Source organism: Sturnira hondurensis, unplaced genomic scaffold (assembly GCF_014824575.4).
Source record: "Sturnira hondurensis isolate 20B ecotype Veracruz unplaced genomic scaffold, ASM1482457v3 Scaffold0004068, whole genome shotgun sequence".
NCBI classification, from domain to species: domain Eukaryota; kingdom Metazoa; phylum Chordata; class Mammalia; order Chiroptera; family Phyllostomidae; genus Sturnira; species Sturnira hondurensis.
The window spans coordinates 5003513-5023578 of NW_028076699.1; the positions used below are offsets into that span (position 1 = coordinate 5003513).

A 20066-nucleotide genomic window follows, 5' to 3' on the forward strand; every position below is an offset into this window, starting at 1 on the left:
ACAAGTATAAAGGACACATGGACAATAACTAAGGTGGGGGCCGGAGATGGGAGGGAGGTGTGGAGCACTGGGGGAGGCAGGGCTGGGAATACAGGAAAGAAAACTGTACTTGAACAAGAGTTAAATAAATTAAAAAAATAAATAAAATAAAATAAGTTGTTGTTATCCCTATTTTGGTTGTCCAAGGAGGCACAGTGTATCTATCTACGCTTCCATCTTGGCCAGAAGTCCTGTTTTGTTTTAAAAAAGAGCGTCTTTGAGTTATAAGATAAACTCTAGAAATGGTGGGAGAAGTAAGTTGAGTATTTCATTGATCATCATGATCACCTCTCACTTTCTGGGTGATTTTATCTTTTTCCACCGTTTTATTGAGTCTCCACAAGTCCTGGTGGGTCAGGCACTGTCATCTTTAATTGGCAGGTGAAGTACTGAGGAACCAGGGATGGTGACTTGTTCATGTCCCTCAGTTTGGTAATACCAGAGTCACAACCATTATAAAAGTCATTCTATGGACTTCCCTTAATGAAAGCCCTGAGGTTCAGTGAAGGATGCCCAGGCTGTGGACTCAGGTAGGCAATCTTTTTAATTTTAATCAAATTAATTTATTTTATGGCAGTGAAATTCACATAACAAAGTTAGCCATTTAAAAGTAGACAGTTCAGTGGCATTTAGTATACACAAAATGTTGTGTAACCACCATCTCTATTTAACTCCCCCCAAATTTACATTTTCTGTAGGAAATGTATCCCCGTGAGGAGGACACTCCCCCTTGGTCCCTCCCCTGGCCCCTGGCAGCCTCCAGTCTGCTTTCTGTCTCTATGGCTTCACCTATTAAGTCCATATATGTGGAATCATACAATATGTGAACTTCTATGCCTAGCTTCTTTTACACAGCAAAATGTTTTTGAGGTTTGTCCATGTTACAGTGTGTATCAGTACTTAATTTTTATGGCTGAAAAATATTCTATTGGATATGGGCACCAAAATCTGTTTATCTGTTTATCTGTTGGTGAACATATGGACTGTTTCTATAGCAATGTTCTTTTGGTATATACCTAGGAGAAGAATTGCTGGGTCATGTGGTAATTCTAGGCTTAATGTTTTTTTTTTTTAAAGATTTTATTTATTTATTTTTAGAGAGAGGGGAAGTGAGGGAGAAAGAGAGGGAGAGAAACATCAATGTATGGTTGCCTCTGGTGCATCCCCTGCTGGGAACTGGCCTGCAACCCAGGCATGTGCCCTGACTGAGAATCGAACTGGAAACCCTTTGGTTTTCAGGCCAGCACTTAATCCACTGAGCCACCCCAGCCAGGCCTAGGTTTAATGTTTCGAGGAACCATCAAGCTGTTTTCCACAGTGGCTGAACCATTTTATATTCCTACCAGCAATGTATGGGGGTTCCAATTTTTTCACATTCTTGCCCACACTTGTTTTTTTCTGTTTTCATTATTTTAAATTATAGCCATCCAAGTGGGTATGAAGTAATATCTCATTGTGATTCTGATTTGCAGTTCCCTATTGACTAATAGTGTTAAGTATCTTTTCATGTACTTGTGTCCATTTGTGTATCTTCTTTAGAGAAGCATCTATGTAAGCCCCTTGCCCATTTTTTGGTTGCGTTGTTTGTCTTTTTATTGTTGTGTTGTAAGAGTTCTTTCTATGTGTTCCAAATACTAGACCCTTATCAGATGTATGATTTACAAATATTTTCTCCCGTTCTGTAGGTTGTCTTTTTACTATCTTCATATTGTCCTTTGATGCACAAAAGGTGTTAATTTTGATGAAGTCCTGTTTTTTTCTTTTGTTGTGTTTTTGGTGTCACATCGAAGAATCTATTGCCAAATCCAATGTCACAAAGATTACCCCTTATTTTTTTCTTCTAAGTGTTTATGGTTTTTTAGCTCTTGTTTTTAGAAAGTTGATCCATTTTGAGTTTTGGGTTTTCTTCTTTTGTATATGGTACGAGGTAGGGGTCCGACTTCATCTAAATGTGGATATCCCATTGTCTTTGTACCATTTGTCGAAGAGATTATTCTTTCCTCAGTGAGCGGTCTTGGGATTCTTACCAAAATTCAGTTGGCCATAGAGGTAGGGAAGGCAGGCACCCCTGACTGAGAACTTCAGCAAATCACTCGATTTTGAATTTTTATTTTCTCACCTGTAAGAGGGGGGAAATGACCTCTTTCTATCAAGATGTCATGATAAAATGAGGTCACATGTAGAGAGGGAGGCAATATGACCCAGCGCACAATAGCTTCCCTGGTGGATGTCAGTTCTCCCCTTGCTGCAGGAAACAGGGCTGGGTGAGCAGTGTGACATTTGTCACCTTGTTTCTTTTCCTTCCTCATATCTCTAGGTCACAGAAGACCCTAGACACACAGAAATGTCTATTTTCGACATTTGCACAATGGTGCGGAGAGAGAACATGTTACGGTGACAAAATACTCAGCTAGAAATTCAGGCGAGCAAACGAAGTCTGGCCCATCTTTAATAATTCAATCAGCATTCAATAAACATTTATCTAGTGCTGACTTTGTGCCAGAATCTGTTCTAGGTTATGAAGTTACAAAGACAAAAGGCTGCCTGTTTTTAGAGAGCTCTCAGTCTAGAAGGAGAGACAAACTGTTAAATAGGTAGTTATAAAATGGTGTAAGAAGTCCTGAGATAGAATGAAGCAGACATTGCTGTGAGAGTGTGTAAGAAGAAAATAATTCCAGCCAGTGGATTCAGGGAAAGATTCTGTGAAAAAGCAACAGTTGAGATAGGTATTAAATGATTCAGAGGGAAGAGGATGAAGATGGATGAGAGGGAAAAGTGTTAGTACAGGAAATATCATATACAAAGCTCTGAAGGCATGGATGTATGTCCTGGCTTCTAGGAGATGCAGAAATATTCCAGGTTGCTTGGAACATAGGCTTGCGTTAAGTGGTAGGGTGAGAAAATGATTTGACTTTATTTAGATGGCTACTGGGATCATTGGCTTAAACAGGGAAGTGACTTCATAGTCAGATCTACGGTTTAGAGATTCATAGGGAGACCAGGATGGAAATTGAATGACAGGGAGTAAGATGAGGCTGGCGGTGGGAAGCGGGTGAGGTTGGAGGTGGGAAGAAGAGTTGGGGAGAAATGTAGTAGAGAGGATAAAAGGGGATGCTCAGTAAGTGGATTTATGGCTATCAGATATGGGAGTGTGGGAGAGCAGGGCCCTTGGGTGATTCTCAGATTTCTGACCTGGGGGGACTTGACCATGGGGCCATTCACTCAGGTAGAGACATTGGGATGGGGAGCAAAGTCAGAGAAGAAAGCGTGATGTTTGCTTTTGCAGATGGATCCAGATGGAGATATCCCATAGACAGGCTGGACTGTACGTGGGACTGGAGGGCAAAGGACAGCTTGAACTGGAACGTGGCGTGTAAAAAAGTACACATTATTGTCTGGTCTGCTAAAGGGAAGAGTGGGTTTTACTTTGTTTTGTTCTTGACAATTAAAATATTAATGAGTTTTATTTTAATACTGAAAGTTTAAAGAAAATATAGTTTATAATCCTACTACTTAAATGGCCCCTGTTGAAAGGGAGGGAGGATAATATATATGGCCAAAAAATACACAGTTCAGAAAAGTATAAAAAGAAAAGTACAGGCTTCCCCCCGTCCTCCATTCCCTTAACCACTGTTAACACTTTCTTGTGTTTCCTTCTAGGAAAACAAAATGCATATACCCACTGGATTCTGTATATTCCCAAAGGGTCCTGCGATATACAGTGTTTTAAGAAGTCCATTTTATTGAGCAGGTTAACTTTCTCATTGCTTTGCCAGGCTTCACAAACCCAACGGCCCTGGTGGGGCAGGTCTGTGTACTATTCACTGAGGGAAGACAGGACCGCCATATCCCTAGCTCAGGTATGGGGGCTGGCTCAGGATAGGTGCCCAGTTCAGTAATGGACTTTTCTCAGAAAAGTCTTTCTTTTCTCAGAAAGAATAACTGAATGAGCTGTTGCTGCATCTTGGAAACTCAGAGGCCTTCACCTGCAGTTCCAGTTGGTTAAGTGACTTACTCAGCAAATGTTTTCAGAATTCTCAGTGTCCGGTGCTGTGAGTGAATGTGTGTGGCATGGGAGGAAGGGCAGAGAACTCCACTCCCAGGCTCACTGAAGGTCAATGATCTTCTTCTACCTTCTCACTTTTTGAGGGGAAAACAGGTCCAAATTGAGGTTATGATTTGCCTAAAGCCACATTGAATGATTCATAGGAAAAAGTATGAAGATGGGCAAGAAAGAAAAGTGTCAGCATAGGAAACATCATATACAAAGCTCTGAAGTGTATGAGCCAGCACTGGAATTTCAGAAGTGCGTGGGGCGGGGGGGCGGGGGCGAGGGAGGAGCACCTGGTGACATGTCTTGGGGGGAGGGGTTGGTAAGCTACCTACTTCTTTCTATTTCTTCCTCCACTGCCATGAAAGTAGCAACCATCTCCATCTCTGAATCCCCAGACAGAGGCAAGGTCTTTCAGATGCCCTATGCAGGCAGGCCTTGGCCCTTGGCCTGTGTGTGGGCGGGGTTGATTGATATCTTGTATCTATAGGGGCATCGTGGTTGGTAGAGAGGAAGAGCACCCGACTGGGAGTCTGGAGGCTTGGATTCCAGCACCGGCTCTGCCAAACCTGCCATACTGCTGTGCAGTCACATCCTCTACCCTCTGCATGTGGGGTGGGTCTAACTCCATTTCCAGGGTCCTTCCTATCATTATTGCTGTCTAAGGTAAGATGCTATGTTTAATCAATTACAGAAAGTGAGATTTTAGGATTCTGTGATGCTAAATCCTGGCTTTGGAAGACTCTGGGGATGCTGCTTAAGGTATACTACTCTGCAGAATCCTGTGTTGTGAGACTTGTCCAGATACATTTTTCAGTTTGAGACCAGGGCCAAACAGACAGACCCCTTCCTTCCAAGAGCATGAAGCCAGACAAGACCATGGAGCCCTCCCAAGTCACCAGCAAAGAGTGCAGAGGAGGCAGGCCAGGATGAAATGCAGGGGCCATCTCAGAGACCTTGCCCCATCCTCCAGTAACCTCGGCAGATACGCTGGGTCTGGGTGAACAACCCCGTTTTGCACAGGAGGAAACTGAGGCTCAGAGAAGGGAACTGAGCCACTGTTTCCAGTCACCCTGAAGCCTTGTTCTTTGTCCAGTGTTCTTTCCACAGATTAGGCAGGACTCACGGAAACACTGCTGTCTGTGAGGGGAGCCCAGAATGGAGGGGAGCCCAGAATGCAGGGGAACCTGGTTTCAGGCTCAGGAGGAACTTAAATGAGTGGGTCTCAACCCCCAGGGTTGTAAGCCTCTCCTAGGACCTCGCTAAAATTCCAGGCACTGGGGCCCCACCCCCAGACAGTTTAGAAGATTCAGTTTGAAATATTTTCTAGTCAGGATCCCAGATTCTGTTTTTGCTTGTTTGCCCTTTTTGTTTGGAGTTTGAGACCCTCTACCCAGGGGCTTTTTCTGTTGAGAAACGCCACAAAAATAGAAGCGTAAGAAGTGATCTGAGAGCCATGGCTTCGGGTCCCAATTTTGCTTCTAACTCGCTGTGAAATCTGTGCGAGCTCAAGTGAGTAGGCTGGGTTCTGCAAGAAAACTTTTAAAGAGCTTTTACGTCTATTACATCTCCCTTAGGTTTCAACCTTCCCATTTCAGAAGAAAACCGACTAGGGACAGTACGGGTCCTGCCCCAGCCACTGGGAGAGACAGGGGCAGAGTCGGGCTGAGCTGGTTCTTCTGACACTCAGTTCTCTCTTTCCACCGCCCAGGCCGGGCCAGTCCCAACGACTGAGCCTAGACTCTGTCACCAGTGGCGCCGCCCCACTGGCCTGGCCCACTCTTTGGCGGCAGGGCGGCGGGCAGAGCTGGGCTCTGGTTGCTAAGGCCTGTCAAACGCTCTGCGGAGCCCCGCCCAGGCCCCTCCCAAGTGAGGAGACCCCACCCTCGAGACACAATTGGTCTTGACGGGGCAGCCTCAATGAGACAGTGGCCAGAATGGTTGTCGGGCAGACTTTAGCCCCGCCCCCTTCCCCACCCTCGGGTGCCGCCCCGCAGGACGCTGCGCTGCTGCAGCCGCTGCTGCGGGGGTTGCGGCGCCAGTAGAGGCGCGGCGAGCGGTGAGCCCCGCGAGCTGCTGCTGCCGCCGGTGCGAGGTGAGAGGAGGATCGGCACGGGGAGGGGCCGGATGCCTGGGCCAGAGATCCCGGGGCTGCTGTTCCAGCGACGCTCAAATCTGAAGAGCTTTGGGGTGGCGCGGGTAGTACCAAAGGGGGAAGGAGAGTTTGGGGGTTCCCGGGCCCTCGTTCCAGTAGACTCTCTGGAGGGGGACTCAGAGTGCGAGTGTGGAGTGTGAGACCCCGCGGCTGCTAGTGTTGCTCAGTGTCCGAGAGGATGAATGAAAGAGTAGTTTGTGTGGTAGTTGTGTCACCGAATGTGCAGTTGCGGGGGGGTGTGGTGTGCGTGGGAATGTGCGTGCATGGGAGCTACTGACTTTGTGAGCGCAAGGGGCTCAGTTCTCGGCCGCGTGTAGCAGTGTGCGAATCTCGGTGTGCCTGTGATGGGTTTGCCTCACGGGAGTGAGCGCCCATCCTCGGACTCCTATTAGGATACCCAATTTTGGGATTTCCCAGTCTTGGGTGGTGGGAGGTGAATCTCGGAGGGTCTGCACCTGGGATCCGTGAGTGCGCAGTCCGCGATCCCTGCGCACAGCCTAGTCGCGGAACGCCCGAGGGGCCAGACCCTGCCCCAGGAATCCTCCTTGCTGGTCACTTGCAATTTCACCGGGTGCCACACAAGCACCCTCCCTTCTCCAGGCCTCTGTTTCCCCATTCCTCTTAGGAGGGCTGGTCTCGAGGGAGGCATATTTGGTGTGAGGTGTAGAGGCTTCTGGGAATAATCTGTGGCAGCTGCTGGCTGGGACCCGCTGCTTGCCAGGGAAGAAAGTGCGAGCCGCGCCTGCGTAGGATCAGGTGGGTTTGTCAGGTTCGGCGAAGTGTGTGGAGCTAGCCCATTTTACAGGGAGGAATAAACTGAGGGGTGGTGGTGATCTGCTCAAACCTCAGCCCCAGGACAAGAAGGGCTCCCCTCATTCTAATGCTCTTGTGCTGTTTTCTCACCCCAGGAGCCCGACGTGACCCCTGTCTGTGCGCCCCGCTCCAGCGCCATGCACTGCGAGGTGGCCGAAGCCCACTCAGACAAGAGGCCGAAGGAGGCACCCGGTGCTCCCGGTCCCGGCCGTGGGCCCGCAGGCCTTGGCGCACACATGGCCTTTAGGGTCACTGTGAGCGGTAGTGGCTGCGGGGATGTGGATCGTCGTGACCTGCTGCCCCGGCCGACGGTGCCACCCCCTCGCGCTCACGACCTCCTCCGGCCCCGGAGCCCCCGAGACTATGGGCCGTCCAAGGCCACCGCGGGAAAGGGTAAGTCTGGCCCTGCCATCGTGCGGGGCAGCGAGTGTGGAAAGATTTGGTTGCCCGGTGTCACCACCACCTCCCTTGTGGGAATCCGCGGTAGAACTTGGTGGAACTTCCTCCGAGGTCATCAGTTTCTCTCCATTTGTTTGGTACTAGCTTGTCACTCTGAAGCGATGCCTGTTTTAAACTCAGTAAGCCTATTTTGGGGAACCGTGTCTAGAAAACGTCAGATTACATAATTTTGCTTATTTTTGTTTCTGATAAAAGTTGTGTGAAATTTGTCAAAATCTTATTATTGGGTTGAGTAGCCAGCCACTGCAGGGTCTGCCTCTCTGAGCTGGGTGAAGGCATTTTTTGAAGTATTCCAATTTCCCTATTTAACAAAAACCAGAAGGGGCTTCAGCAAGACCTTTCCCCTCGTGGGATCTCAGTTTCCCTATCTGTCGAGAAAGGAATTAGTTATACCAGATGATTTCTGGATTCCTGATGGAAAATTTTATGAATCTATGATAGAGCCTGAGTCAAGTTCTGACTTGAAAAATGGCTCTTCTGTACTTGAAGTTTCAGAAGCACAGCCTTTGGTAGAAAGTGCCTTTGGTAGATACTCTTGCTCTGCTCAGTGAGGCCAGTGGGTGGGAGATAGAGGCCCAAGTACAGCTGATGGGCTCTAAGTTGGCGATGATGGCAGGGTTCTCCCGAGCCTGTGTTCATCACAGTTAATTATTGTTGAACCATTATTTATAAGCTTCATGCTGACAGATAATTAACTAGAAATTGGGGAAATTGTTAAGGCATTGTGCCCCCACTCCCCACCCACCCTTTTTTCCCTCTGGGAGAAAAAAAACCAAGGCTTCGGGCTTTCATTATTTTGGCGTTTGAGGCCTCTTGGTTCTATTTCCAGAGGTTTCTCAAGGAAGACAAAAACAGTTTGTTTTATCAGGCCTTTAGCATCAGCTCCAACGACTTAGAAAAGGCAGGGCAGCTTACTTGTAGAGAGCTTCTTCTGGGTAAAAAATACCCAACTTCCCAATTCAGGGACTGGCCAGATGAAATACATGTAAAGTTTTTTTTCCCCCTTTTTAATGAAAACACCTGACGTTGTAGGAGGGAGCTATTTCTTGTTGTTTTAAATGTCAGTCTCTTTTCCAAGACACAGAGATCATATTTTAGAGGGAAGACACAGAAAACCACCTTTAGGGAGTTAATGCTGGGTCACACTTACGAGGCTCTCTTGTACTAGTGAGAGAGAGACGGAAATGCTGTGTGGCAAGACGTGAGCCATGCTTGCTGCCCTCTGCTCCCAGGCTTGCCCTCTTCATACACAGTCCTCCCTCAGACAGATATGCTCCTGCAATGTTTCGGGTTTTAAAAAAATCATGGTTGCCCTCTGAAGATGGAGTCTTTGCAGACCTAGTGAATGCCTGTCAAACACAGCCTTTGTTCCACGCTGTGGTTAGAGACCTTTCATCTAGATGCTTGGAGTACGATCTTCCACTTCCATTCCTCCAAACCCCAATTATTTTTATCCACACATTTTTCCCCAGTGTCTAAGATATATCTTTCAGTTAGGGTTGTATTTGGAAAGGACACAGGATAAAGAGTTGGGAGGAAAAAACTCTTTCTTTGTACCGTGAGATAATCTTCCTGGTTACGATTTTTGTAAGATGCTTCTAAATGGTTTTCTTCAGAACCTTCTGCCAGACTGCTGGGGTAGGATTTATCACACCCATTTGAAAGATGAAGAAACTGAGGCCTGAGGGTAGAGAAGTGTCTCATATGTAACAGGCTACCCAGTAGGTCTGGGTCGGATTTTCTAGCCAACCCATTACTCGTGGACTTGGGCTTGAAGAGGTTTCTAGAGGTTTCTGCCCCGGCCTCTGTTGGTCTGGGTCAGAAAGTGGCCTGAGAGAAAACCAGAGCTTTGGTTTGAGCGCCTTAAGGAAGCGGCACTTTGTTATTGCCCTTAGTCCCACCAAAATATTCCCCAGACCATGTAACCCTTTGAATGTTTCGTGTTGGCTGCAAATCTGAGGCTTATTGGAAACAGACAGATAGAAATACCAATTGAAAAATATTTATTGACTGTGCTGGAAATTGTTAGACCCTGCCACGGACGATCTGTGGGACCTTGGGGGAAGTTATTTCACTCTCTGAGCCTTAGTTTGCTCATTTGTAAATCTACCGGGGGATTCACTTTTAGAGTGAAGACTGAAGACTGAGGAGAGCGTTAGTGATACATAGAAGTGATCGTAGAAGCGATAGTAGAAGGCCTGCCTCGGTGCCTAATTATTTGGGAAATTTACTCTTGAAATGTGTTAAATGTCCTTTTAAAATTTTTATTATTTATTGATTTTAGAGTGAGAGGGGAATGGAGGAAGAGAGAAACATTGATTTGTTGTTCTACTTATTGATGCATTCATTGGTTGATTCCTGTATGTGCCCTGACCAGGGATCAAACCGACAACCTTGGTGCATCAGGTCAATTTCTGTTTTTTATTTGCATGAGAGGTAATAATGCTTGCCTCCCAGGGTAAATGAAACAATGGTTGTAAGAATGCTTTATTAGAAAGGTAGAAGGATTTTTTTTTAAAGTAATTCAGGCAGGGCACCTTGCTAGAGTCAGTGATACTTGAGCTAAAGGGGATAGGGCCAAAAGGGAGAGAAAGGTTTGATTTTTAAAATGTTGAATGGGAAGAGCACTAACTGGTATGCTAGCCAGGGGAAGCTGAGAGGAGCCGAGCTTCAGGTCTTTTGTGGCCACCGCTGCCCAGTGAGCGGAGACAGTATTGCTTGGTCTGGAATCAGGTTTCAGATGATCTGCCTTCTGCCCATGGCAGACCCCATGCTGAGGAAGGGAGCAAGGTCTTGAATGCCCGCAGTTTGTCCATAAATGTTGAGGTCCTCTGTGTTTCCAGATCTGGAGTCAGGAGGCACCGGGGATGGTGCAGCGTCATGGACTAACATTATCATCATTTACAGTAAGAATCACGATCTGTTTATGGCAGAGTCCCGTTTATCCAGATTCCAAACAGCTGGAAAGGCCAAATTACCAGATGCTGTGTTTTTCTTTTTTACTATTAAACACCCGACACTCTGCTTTTGGAAGTCCTGTCAAGGAAAGAAGGTAAACATCTGGGCTTTACGGAGGCGGTCGACTTTGTGGTGATGGCCTGATGACTCTTGTTTCCCATGCATAGAGCTTTACAATGTTCAGTGTGTGTTCCCACACACTGTCTCGTCTGCCCTCAAGTCAGCTGTGCTCTGCCTACCTCGTGGGCTGTTTGGGGGGAGCAGACGTGGGAGCGCTTCAGACGTAGAGTGCTGGGCAAATACTGGCTCTCATTACTACGATTCCCATTTTATGGATGAAGACGTTAAGGTTCAAGGACGTGCTCAAAGCTACAGGCAGTAAGTGGCAGTATTCAAGGTTGCCTATTCCCAGTGTGCATTTCTGGTTCTACAACTTGTTCCTTCTGCATGTGTGTGTTGTTGGCCGAGAGCTGGTGTTCACCAGGGCCTCCCGGTCGTTCCCAGAGAATTTTAAAAATATTTTTCCTTTTGGTATTTTTTCTGTCTTGAGTCTTTGCAAATTGTTAAGTTGTATCTATGCCATCGTTAGAAAACATCTTAGTTTACCAAATGATTCTGTTTGTCCAGAGTTGCTGTTCTCAGACCAAACCAGATAGTAAGTGCGCTTTTTAATTCAGAGACTTGCTGGACACTTTCCACTGTGCACTGAGACGGGACATGTCCTTGTAATAAAAAGGTGGCTGATGATACAACAAACGTAGACTCTGCCATTAGTAACCAGCCATTACTACATGGCTGTAAATGCCGAAAAGGAGTCAAGTTTGTAACTTAAAGTAAAGCTAGAACACACACACACACACACACACACACACACACACGGTTTTTAAGGAAAACAAAAAAGGAAAGCAATCATAGGTGTGTGCATGGACATTAGGGGCTGCTGGTGGTGAGCAGATGTGCCGGTTTGGTGGCGTTACCTGGTGGAGCTGCTTCTTCTGAATCAGAAGCCACTGTGATGTTCTGGGGAAGCCTTGGAGGGGCTAGCACATCCGGAACAGAAAGGTATGAGTTATTTTGAAAGCATTTACCCCCTCTGGCTCTGGTGGGCAATTTGCTTGCATTTCATCCATTTTAAAGTGCTGGTCCTGTGATCCGAAAATAATCAGATCCAAATTTTTTCGGTGCTTGAGATTTCAAATAAGGGGGAGAAAAACCTGCTGGCCAAATGTCAGGCTCAGCGAGACAAAGAGAAACATGTATGTGTGTGTACCCATGTGAGATAGCAACACGTTATGCCGACAGTCATTAAGAGTTACATCTCAGACATGTCTTTTACGGGCAAATGGTGGAAATGTAATTCCCAGAGATGCCCTAAGAATCTTATTTGGCTACAGTTTCTCTCCTCATCTTGCCATCCCTCTCTCTAGAAGCTGAGACTTGGTGTGCAACGTGGAAAAGGGACCATCCTATGTGATCGTAACTTCATTCAGGCTTAGTCGTTTCTGAGGTCTCAGGACCCGCTTAGCTGTGGAATCATATCGATAGACTGTGTTGCCCTGTCTGTGATTAGGAAACATAGGTTTCTTTATACTTCGTGGTTTCCCCTGACACTTCGTCTCCTGAAAAGGAAAACCCTCCTGAAAAAGAAAACCCGCCCCATGTTTGAGTTATTCATCTCCCTGCGTTACTTTTGTGTGAGAAGCTAAGTGAGCCAGCGCACTTATTTTTACAGTGCGTTAAAATCTCATTACAGGCATAAGTGCACAATGAATCATTTAAAAATATATTCTTATGTTCTTTGTTCTGAATGTTGCATAATTATCATCATTTTCTTTGGTTTTATTTTGTGGCATTTGGCCAGCATCCGAAAAAGGGGGAGAAACTAGAATTTGAAATGGGATTTGCCATCCATTTTTGGGTGAGATTAACGGAAAAAAACAAGCAAATAAATACCAACTTTATTTGTAAGTTTACTAGTGACTCTTGCTAGCTGTGGCTTTTTGTGTAGAGAGGGTAATTTCCCTTCTTTCTTTCCTTTTTCTTGGAAAATAATTCCCTGTATTGAAGCCCATATGGTGGTATTTCAACCAATTCACCTTATATATGTCATTATATTCAAAGTTAAATTATAGTGTGTGGTTTGCTAATTATTTTTCCTAATACAGATTTTAGTTGCTATTAGTTTAGACCTAGAAAGTTGTGTTGTTTCCTTTGGTAGGGGGTAGTTTATTTTTGTGTTTAAAGAAACAAAGAAACTTAGTTCAAGGGGGGAGAAGAAATGAAACAAACTCTGCAGTGGGCTTTGAAAAATTCAACGGCCTTTTGCAGAGAGCACAGCTGTAGTACCAGGCCAGGAAAAAGAGCACACTCTGAAATATTTGTGCTGTTCGCCTTCCCTGTGCTAATGATTCTAGCAGTTTAAAAGCGGACTTCTTGTTTATCAACAGCTGCTGCCCAAATTAATAGTTTACAATGAGAAAAAAAATGCTTTCAGCGTTCGAAGCAAAGTCCAGGACTGATAGTGGAGTTACTGAGTAAGAAAAGCAAAAAAACAAAACAAACAAACAAACAAACCAAAAAGAAAAAAAAGCCCAGAACACACAAACCACCAAAAACACCCCCAACCACCCCACCAAACCAAAAACAAATGACAAAAAAATGGGGGGTGGTATTTTGTGGCTGTTTTGGTCTCTCAAACTTTATTTATAAGAAACTGAAAGAAAACAGAGGCTTGGGATGGGGTGAGGGTGGAGAGAATACAACTATAACCCAATGGTCTTACAGTTTAAAGTCACTTAAAGCATCTGTTTTTCCCCCTCCCCGCTCCTCCCCCGAAGCTCCAAAGGGTTATTCCTTCAGAAAGTTTCTGGCGGGTTGAGGTGGATTGTGTTAGCGTTATGAGCCGTGTTTTCAAAGTCAGCATTTGAGTCAGATGCACTGAGAGGAGACCTTCAGCCTGCTAACTGAATAATGCATTTCCTGTGTGGCCTGAATTTATTTGGTGGTTATGGTTGAGCCTGGCTGGAGCAAACACATGTGCCATTGTACAGCCTCAGTGCATGTGGGCCATGCCGTTTGCTTTGAGCCTTGGTTTCTGCATCTGTAAAATGGGAAGCAATTCAACAGGAAGATCCAGAGTGTCTTCCTGCTCTGATGCTCCAGGATTCCACAGGAACTGGGCTGGGAAGATCGGTAAGGACCTGGGGTGTGGGCAGAGGCTACCATTGTCCCAGGCCAGGTTGCAGACTTGACCTCTCCTTGGAACTCTTGACCCCTGGGCTGACCACAGAAGGAGCAGAAAAAGGGAAGTCAGCTAACCTTCACTGAGTACCTGCTTTGTGCCAGGCCAGGTACTTTATAACTGTGATTGCATTGAATAACAACAACTCTATGAGGACAGAAGTCCTTATGGTAATTTTACAGATGGGGGAACTGAGGCTTGGAAAGGTTAAGTGATTTGTCCTAATAATGAGCTACTATTTAATTTGTAGCCACCCCCTATGTAGGTAGTTATTGAACCCAGCTCTCTCTGACAGCAAAGCTGGTACTTCCCCCACAAGCACAGTGCTGTTAAGGGTAGCCTTTAAAATCCAGGAGTGGCAAGAAGTCTCTGTGGTTGTTGAGTGTGCCCTGAAATGGGGGGCGGGGGGAAGGCAGGAAAAGGCCACAGGCTGGACCAGATAGCCATTCTGCGAAGTAGTGCTTCCTGAGTTTCAGCTCACCGGCCTAGGTGTGACTCTTAGGGGAGACTCTACCCCATTAGGGTTCTCCCCACTGCCCTACTACAGAAATGGGGAAGGACAGTGGTTCCCAGTTGTGACATGGGGTTCTCAGGCAAGTACTCTCTGAGGCTATGGAGGGGCCCCCTAGAAGCACCCCTTCTCAGAAGCTGTGACACCCCCCCGCCCCCATCGATTAAGGTGGGTTCTAGTTCCTATTTGAGGCTTTGCAGTTTGTGGAGGTTCCTGGCCCAGGCACTGATGGCACAGCCTCCCTTCCACTACTTCTGAAGACATCTGTCTGGAGAGAATTTCTCATGATCCCCAGCACACCTGGCATGTAGATCGGCATGGTATGGTTGTTTGAGATCTGTTAAGTAATAATTTCACGTTAAACCCTTGGTGGGATGAAGAAGGGTTTGGGAGGGAGAATAGCCCAGAGATCAGAGTGAACTTGAGAGTTTGTGGGAAATGGGTCTTTTGCATCCAATGATGAATGAGCCAAATGACCCACTTTAGAAAGAAAAGGCCTCCTTGCTGGTTTTTGTTTGTGACCTTGCATGAGGGCAGGTGTTTATGGGGGGACATTCTCAAGAAATCACATGTCCCCTGAAGGTGAAATTGCAGGAGTCTTGATTGCCCAAGGATTCTCTGCCTTCGGGTGTGTAGGCTGGGGCTGAAAGAGACAGTAGGAGTGTCAGGATGTCCCTGGTTGCAATGTAGCCCAGCCTCTTCCTATTTGTGTCTTTTTAGCAACAAGATTACTCTTTCAGATATTGTTACTTTTGTTTTTGAATAACAGGTTTGATGGAAAATAAGGCTTTAGCAAGAAACCAGGGAGTATTATAAACCCGACTTAAAAAAATACAGATCCCATTTGCTGTTTTAAGCTCTCCAGAGGGCTGGAGATTGGGTTTATTTTGGAACGTTGCTGGACTATATGAATTACTTCTCTGAGGCTTGGGTATTTAATACCTAGTAGACGTTTGTGTAAGAGCTGATGATGTATTTTGCCGACTTTCCAACCCTGTAAATAAATTACACGTGCCGGCAAAGGCTGCCAGGTTCCACTGTGTCAAATGAAGCTTAATTTTTATCCCAAACCACTTAATACTTTTGTCCTAGCGAGGAGAGAACGTTACAGGGCTCTGCCCGACAGCAGGCCCATTTCAGGACGTAGGCGGCCTCCCGCACCCGTGAACAGGCCTCTGTGGATTGATTCATCGATGTTGACACAGTTTTCAGTGGTTAAGGAGCTTCAGCGCTCTCCAGCCCAACCCTCCAGGCAGAGAATGATAATATAATTTTAAGTATATCGTAAAAATGAAACTCAATCGCTTCCACTCCCCAAACCTGTCTCACGCCCCTTCTCTCTGGAGAAATCGGCTGTAATTGTGTATTTAATCTCTAGACCGCCTGTGCATTTTATCTTATTTGAGTGCAAAGCCCAGGTAATAACATTGGCATTTCCAGTGTGAAACAAAATAGGGTTTCTAATTTGGAGAACACTATTAAATATTTTATGCTTCAACCAAACTCAATTCTTTTTTCCCCCATAATAAGTTTAAATATTAATTCTCTGGAATGTCAGATGCCTAAAGCTAGGCATTTAATGATCTGCCGTTTCAAGTATCTCGAAGAAGGTTTATGAAACAAGATATTTCTCTGGGAGGGATGAGTAGTGTGTTTCAGAGATATCTGAATTCAAGGCAGTGTCTTCTGATTTACTTTTTAAAGGGAAAAGGTCATAAAATGAGTTGCTTTATGTGCTGAAGGATTAAGTGGCTTAGGCTGAAATAACAGCAGGGCCTTTACTGTTTCCCCCGTTATATTTTAACAATGCTTTTTGAGGGAGGGAGTGGGTCATTTTCCCGCCTGCTCGTCTCCTCCCCCATCACCCAGACAGCCCCCAAGGCCCCCCCCCCCCCGGCCAGATGGCTTTAATTCTAACCAAATCCCACGCTGAGGCCAAATGATTGATCAGTCATTTGTACTTATGTAGCGCTCTTTGTGAGAATAGCTCCGCACTGGACCTTCTCGCCAGGGCCGGCTCCTCTTCTGCCTTCCCATGGTCGATTTCCAGCAGATCCTGGGGCTTGGAGAGGCGGGAATAGGGGTGGGTGGAGAGCAACAGACCTTAAATCCTAGGAATTCCTTGCTTAAAACCTTTCTGTTACTTCCCATCCCTGACAGCAGGGGTATACGAGTTTTCTAAATGCAAGGGCAGAAATATTTCCCTTGTCTACATCATAGCAGTTATGTTTTTAGCCTAATAAAGTTACTAGTTTTTAAGAGCTCTTTGAAATAGATTTGTATTTTACCCACTACTCACCCATCTGTAGAGACATGGGCTTGTTCCCCAGTCTCGGGGCACCGCTTTAATGCTCTCTCCTTAACTGCGGCTTGGCTCATAGATTGGCAGCTCCTCGGTCGGGGGCAGAGATCTGAGCCATTCTACCTGGCAGTCAAGGCTTCCCCGGCTCCAGCTGATGCTTGCTTGGCTTGTTCTCAGGCCCCGTCGGACTTTTTCCTTGTGCAGCTCCAGACCTGGAGTTTTCGCTTTACTTCTCCTTCCGTACTTACATTCTGTGACCTTCTTTTTGTTCAACTCTGCATCATTAAATCATTAGATTTAATTATTTTTAGAACAAGTTGGAAAATAGTGAGTGTTCGAACATTCGTGTTTGTACCCTTGCGCCGAGTATCAGGTCTGGCACAAAGGACACGTGTCAGACATATAGAGGGTGCTCACCTAGGCTGTGGGTGTGGAACCAGGCCACTGGGTTCAAATTCTGGCTCCTGGTACTAACTTGGGGATATTGAGCAAATAATTGAGCTCTCTGGGTCTCGATATCCCTATCTGTAAAATGGGGGCAATAATAGTAATGATCTCCAAAGGCTGTTGTGAGGATGAAATTCGTTAATACGTGTACGTGTATGTGCTTAGATACAGAGACTGGCACCTGATAAAATGCTCGATTAATGCTGGGGTTTTGTTACTGTTGTTGCTACCCTGCAAATGGTCGGTAGACAGAGCCTTTGGAAGGGTCTTCCTTCCCTTCCTTGCCACCAGACTCCTACTTATTCTTTAAGACCCAACTCAAGTGCCACCTCCTCCCAGATGCCTTCCCTTTCTTCTTAGGCCAGGTTTTGCTGGAGTTCTGGAACCCACAACCCATCTCCTTCCACTGTAGTACTGGTCATTCTCTGTGGTGATTTTTTATTTACTTAAAATGCCCTTGAGGACAGGGACAGAGTCTCATCCTCCCTGTACTCCATGTGCCCAGTACAAGGCCTGGCTCAGAGCAGATGTTAAGGAACATACAGCCTGCAAAGGAAGAGCTGAGTTTTATGTTCTTTTTTTCACAAGGCTGAACACACAGTAAGCTCTCAGAATATACAAGATTCCAACAAAGGCGCGGTGAGTTCTCACATGCAGACAGAGTCATATTTTCTTTCTAGCATCACCTTGGGGCTCTTCACAAATGAGGTCTGAAGCTTGCTTGCAGGGTAACTGTGGACAAGTCTTCTCACCTATTTGGGCCTCCCCTCCCCTCCCCTCTCCTCTCTCCCTGCCTTCTTGGGAAGAGTTGGCTTCAGTGACCATGGACCATTCTTGGTTGCAAACCTTCAGAGCTGCCAGACCAGGCCAGGTGGAGCTAGGGGCCTGATGGTTGTCCTAGCGTGACTGCACACCTGCCCTCTCTTCTAGGCAAAGTCTCAGGTGCTGTACAATGTCTCATCCTGTGGCATAAAGAGCAGATATTGGTGGTTATAACACATCTGACCCAGACTTCTCTAAGATGAAGAACCTTGGACCAAGAATTGGAACTGAGAGCCAGGAGCCAGCTCTCGACAGCACTCCTGGGTGGGGGGAGATTGAGGTACACAGTCCGGATCCCCATTCTAGGACAGGCTTGGACAGAGTACCTGGCGGGGTTGGTATTGGCCTCCTGTCTCCTCGTCAGGCACTGTTGTGGTTTGAGCTTTGTAAACTGAAATCTCCACCCAAGTCATTGTTCATCCAGTCTTCCTTTTAACAGATGGGAAGACTAAGGTTCAGAGAGGCCATGGTACTTGTGGGAAGGTGGCCACAGGGCTTTTGGAGTCAGAACTGATTTCAGATCCTAATTACCCCTCTTGTTGGACCTTGGGCAAGTTCGTTGAACTCTGAGCCCTGTTTACCTTCTTGGAGGAAATGCATGAAATGGAGATAATTGCTATCTTCTAGGGTTGCTGTGTCTCTAGGGCACCTAGCTCGGGGGCTAGCTTGTAGTAGGCGTGTGATGAAGACGAACTGCTGTTACTGGTCTTGCCGAGAGCAGAGCGGGAGCTAGGTCTGTAGGCCTGACTTCATCTGATGCTGTTTTGCCTCTCCACTGCAGTGCCCTGTTCTCTCACTCCGACTTATTTTTTCTTTTCTTGGTATAATTAAAAGAATGTATATTTTGGAGTCAGACTGAGGTTCTAATACCAGCTCTGGAGGACACAAATTTGACTGGCTGGCATCTTGGCTTAGGGCTAGGGGAAGGTTAGGGGCCATGTCCCTTGCCAAGAAGGGTGTGGGCTGCCTCAGTATAGCTGTCTGACAGGTTCTGGCCCTGGGGTCAGTTCAGGGCACTCACTCAGCCTGTGATGGCTCCAGTGTCCGGCAGGAGGGCACAGGCCTCCTCCTCCCACCCCTGGTTTATTGTATTGGGACTTGCCTTCCGACTTTAATGTCCACCTGAGTTATCTTGATTGTACCTCCCAAGTGTATGATGCCATTTTTGTTCAGCTTCCCACTTCCCCGTATGGGTGGTCCTCTGTGGTGCCACAGTGACTTCCATTTGTTGGACCTTGCTGTGTGTAGATACCCTGTTAAGCCATTTAATTCTTCCTATATTTACTCTGTGTGTGTGTCGGGGGGGAGTGTCATCAGCCTCATTTTACAGATGAGAAAAACTGAGGTCCAGAGAGGTTAAATAACCTGCCCACGGTTCTAGAGCTGATAGGTGGGAGTTGCAGGCCTGTCTGACTCCAGGAGCCTGCCCTTTCCCACCTCCTCCATGGGCCTTCCCTTAGGTCCTCGGCACTTCTGCGGCCTTAAGTCCAATCTTACCCATTCATCATAGTCAAGAAATTACCATTTCCCTCCTTCGTTTTCTGACTGCTCTTTGTCCCTTTTCTCTCACTGAGCAGTCAGTATTAGAGATGCTTGGCTCCATGCGTTCCTCACCAATGAGACTGTGGGCTCTTTGGAGCAGTGTCTATGATGAATGAATCTCTGACTGGTGGAGGGGGTGTGGCCCAGAGAACAGAAGGAACTCAGGGCCTCAGGGGAATCAATCTGTCCCTCTCCAGGCAAGGTGAGCTTCCTGCGTGAGCTCCCCAAGCAGATTTTCAGGACAGCAACCCATAGTGGCCCTGTACTTCTCAGCCTCGGTTTCCCATTTGTAAAGTGGTGAGGACGGTCCCTGCTCGACAATTGTCAGAAGCATACAGAGTGAAGTGTGGAAAATATCTGAAAATGGGCAGGGCCGCCCCTGGTGTGGTTGTTGCTTAGTTTATTCATCAATATGTTCTGAATAGGCTGCTGTGTCCCAGGTACTGGGCCAGGCCCTGGGACACTGACATGGGTTGACAGCAGAGCCCTCACCTGCACAGAGCTTGCAGTCTGGAGGGCAGGTGGAGGCTGGGAGAGTGTTCCCAGCCTGTCCGGTCCTTGCCCTCCTCTGTACAGCTTCGGCACCTTACCACCTGGCTCACTGTCCAAAGCAGACACCTGGGCTCCAGCCAGTCAGAGCCTCATGACCTCAGACAATCTCACTGAGCCTTGGTTGTCCGGTTTATAAAATGGAGATGTCTGCTAGCTAGCTTCCCTTGAGAGGCT

General features: G+C 46.6%; 1 protein-coding gene across 1 annotated transcript in view; it reads left to right on the top strand.

Moving 5' to 3' along the window:
• The first annotated feature begins 6152 nt into the window (after positions 1 to 6152).
• Positions 6153 to 20066, top strand: part of GLIS1 (GLIS family zinc finger 1) — a 211039-nt gene continuing 197125 nt past the window's right edge. Inside the window, exons 1-2 of the mRNA XM_037043225.1 lie at positions 6153 to 6185; positions 7154 to 7451. Of these exons, the coding sequence (XP_036899120.1) occupies positions 7196 to 7451 (256 nt within the window). The 5' untranslated portion in view covers positions 6153 to 6185; positions 7154 to 7195. The remainder of the gene's footprint in view (positions 6186 to 7153; positions 7452 to 20066) is intronic.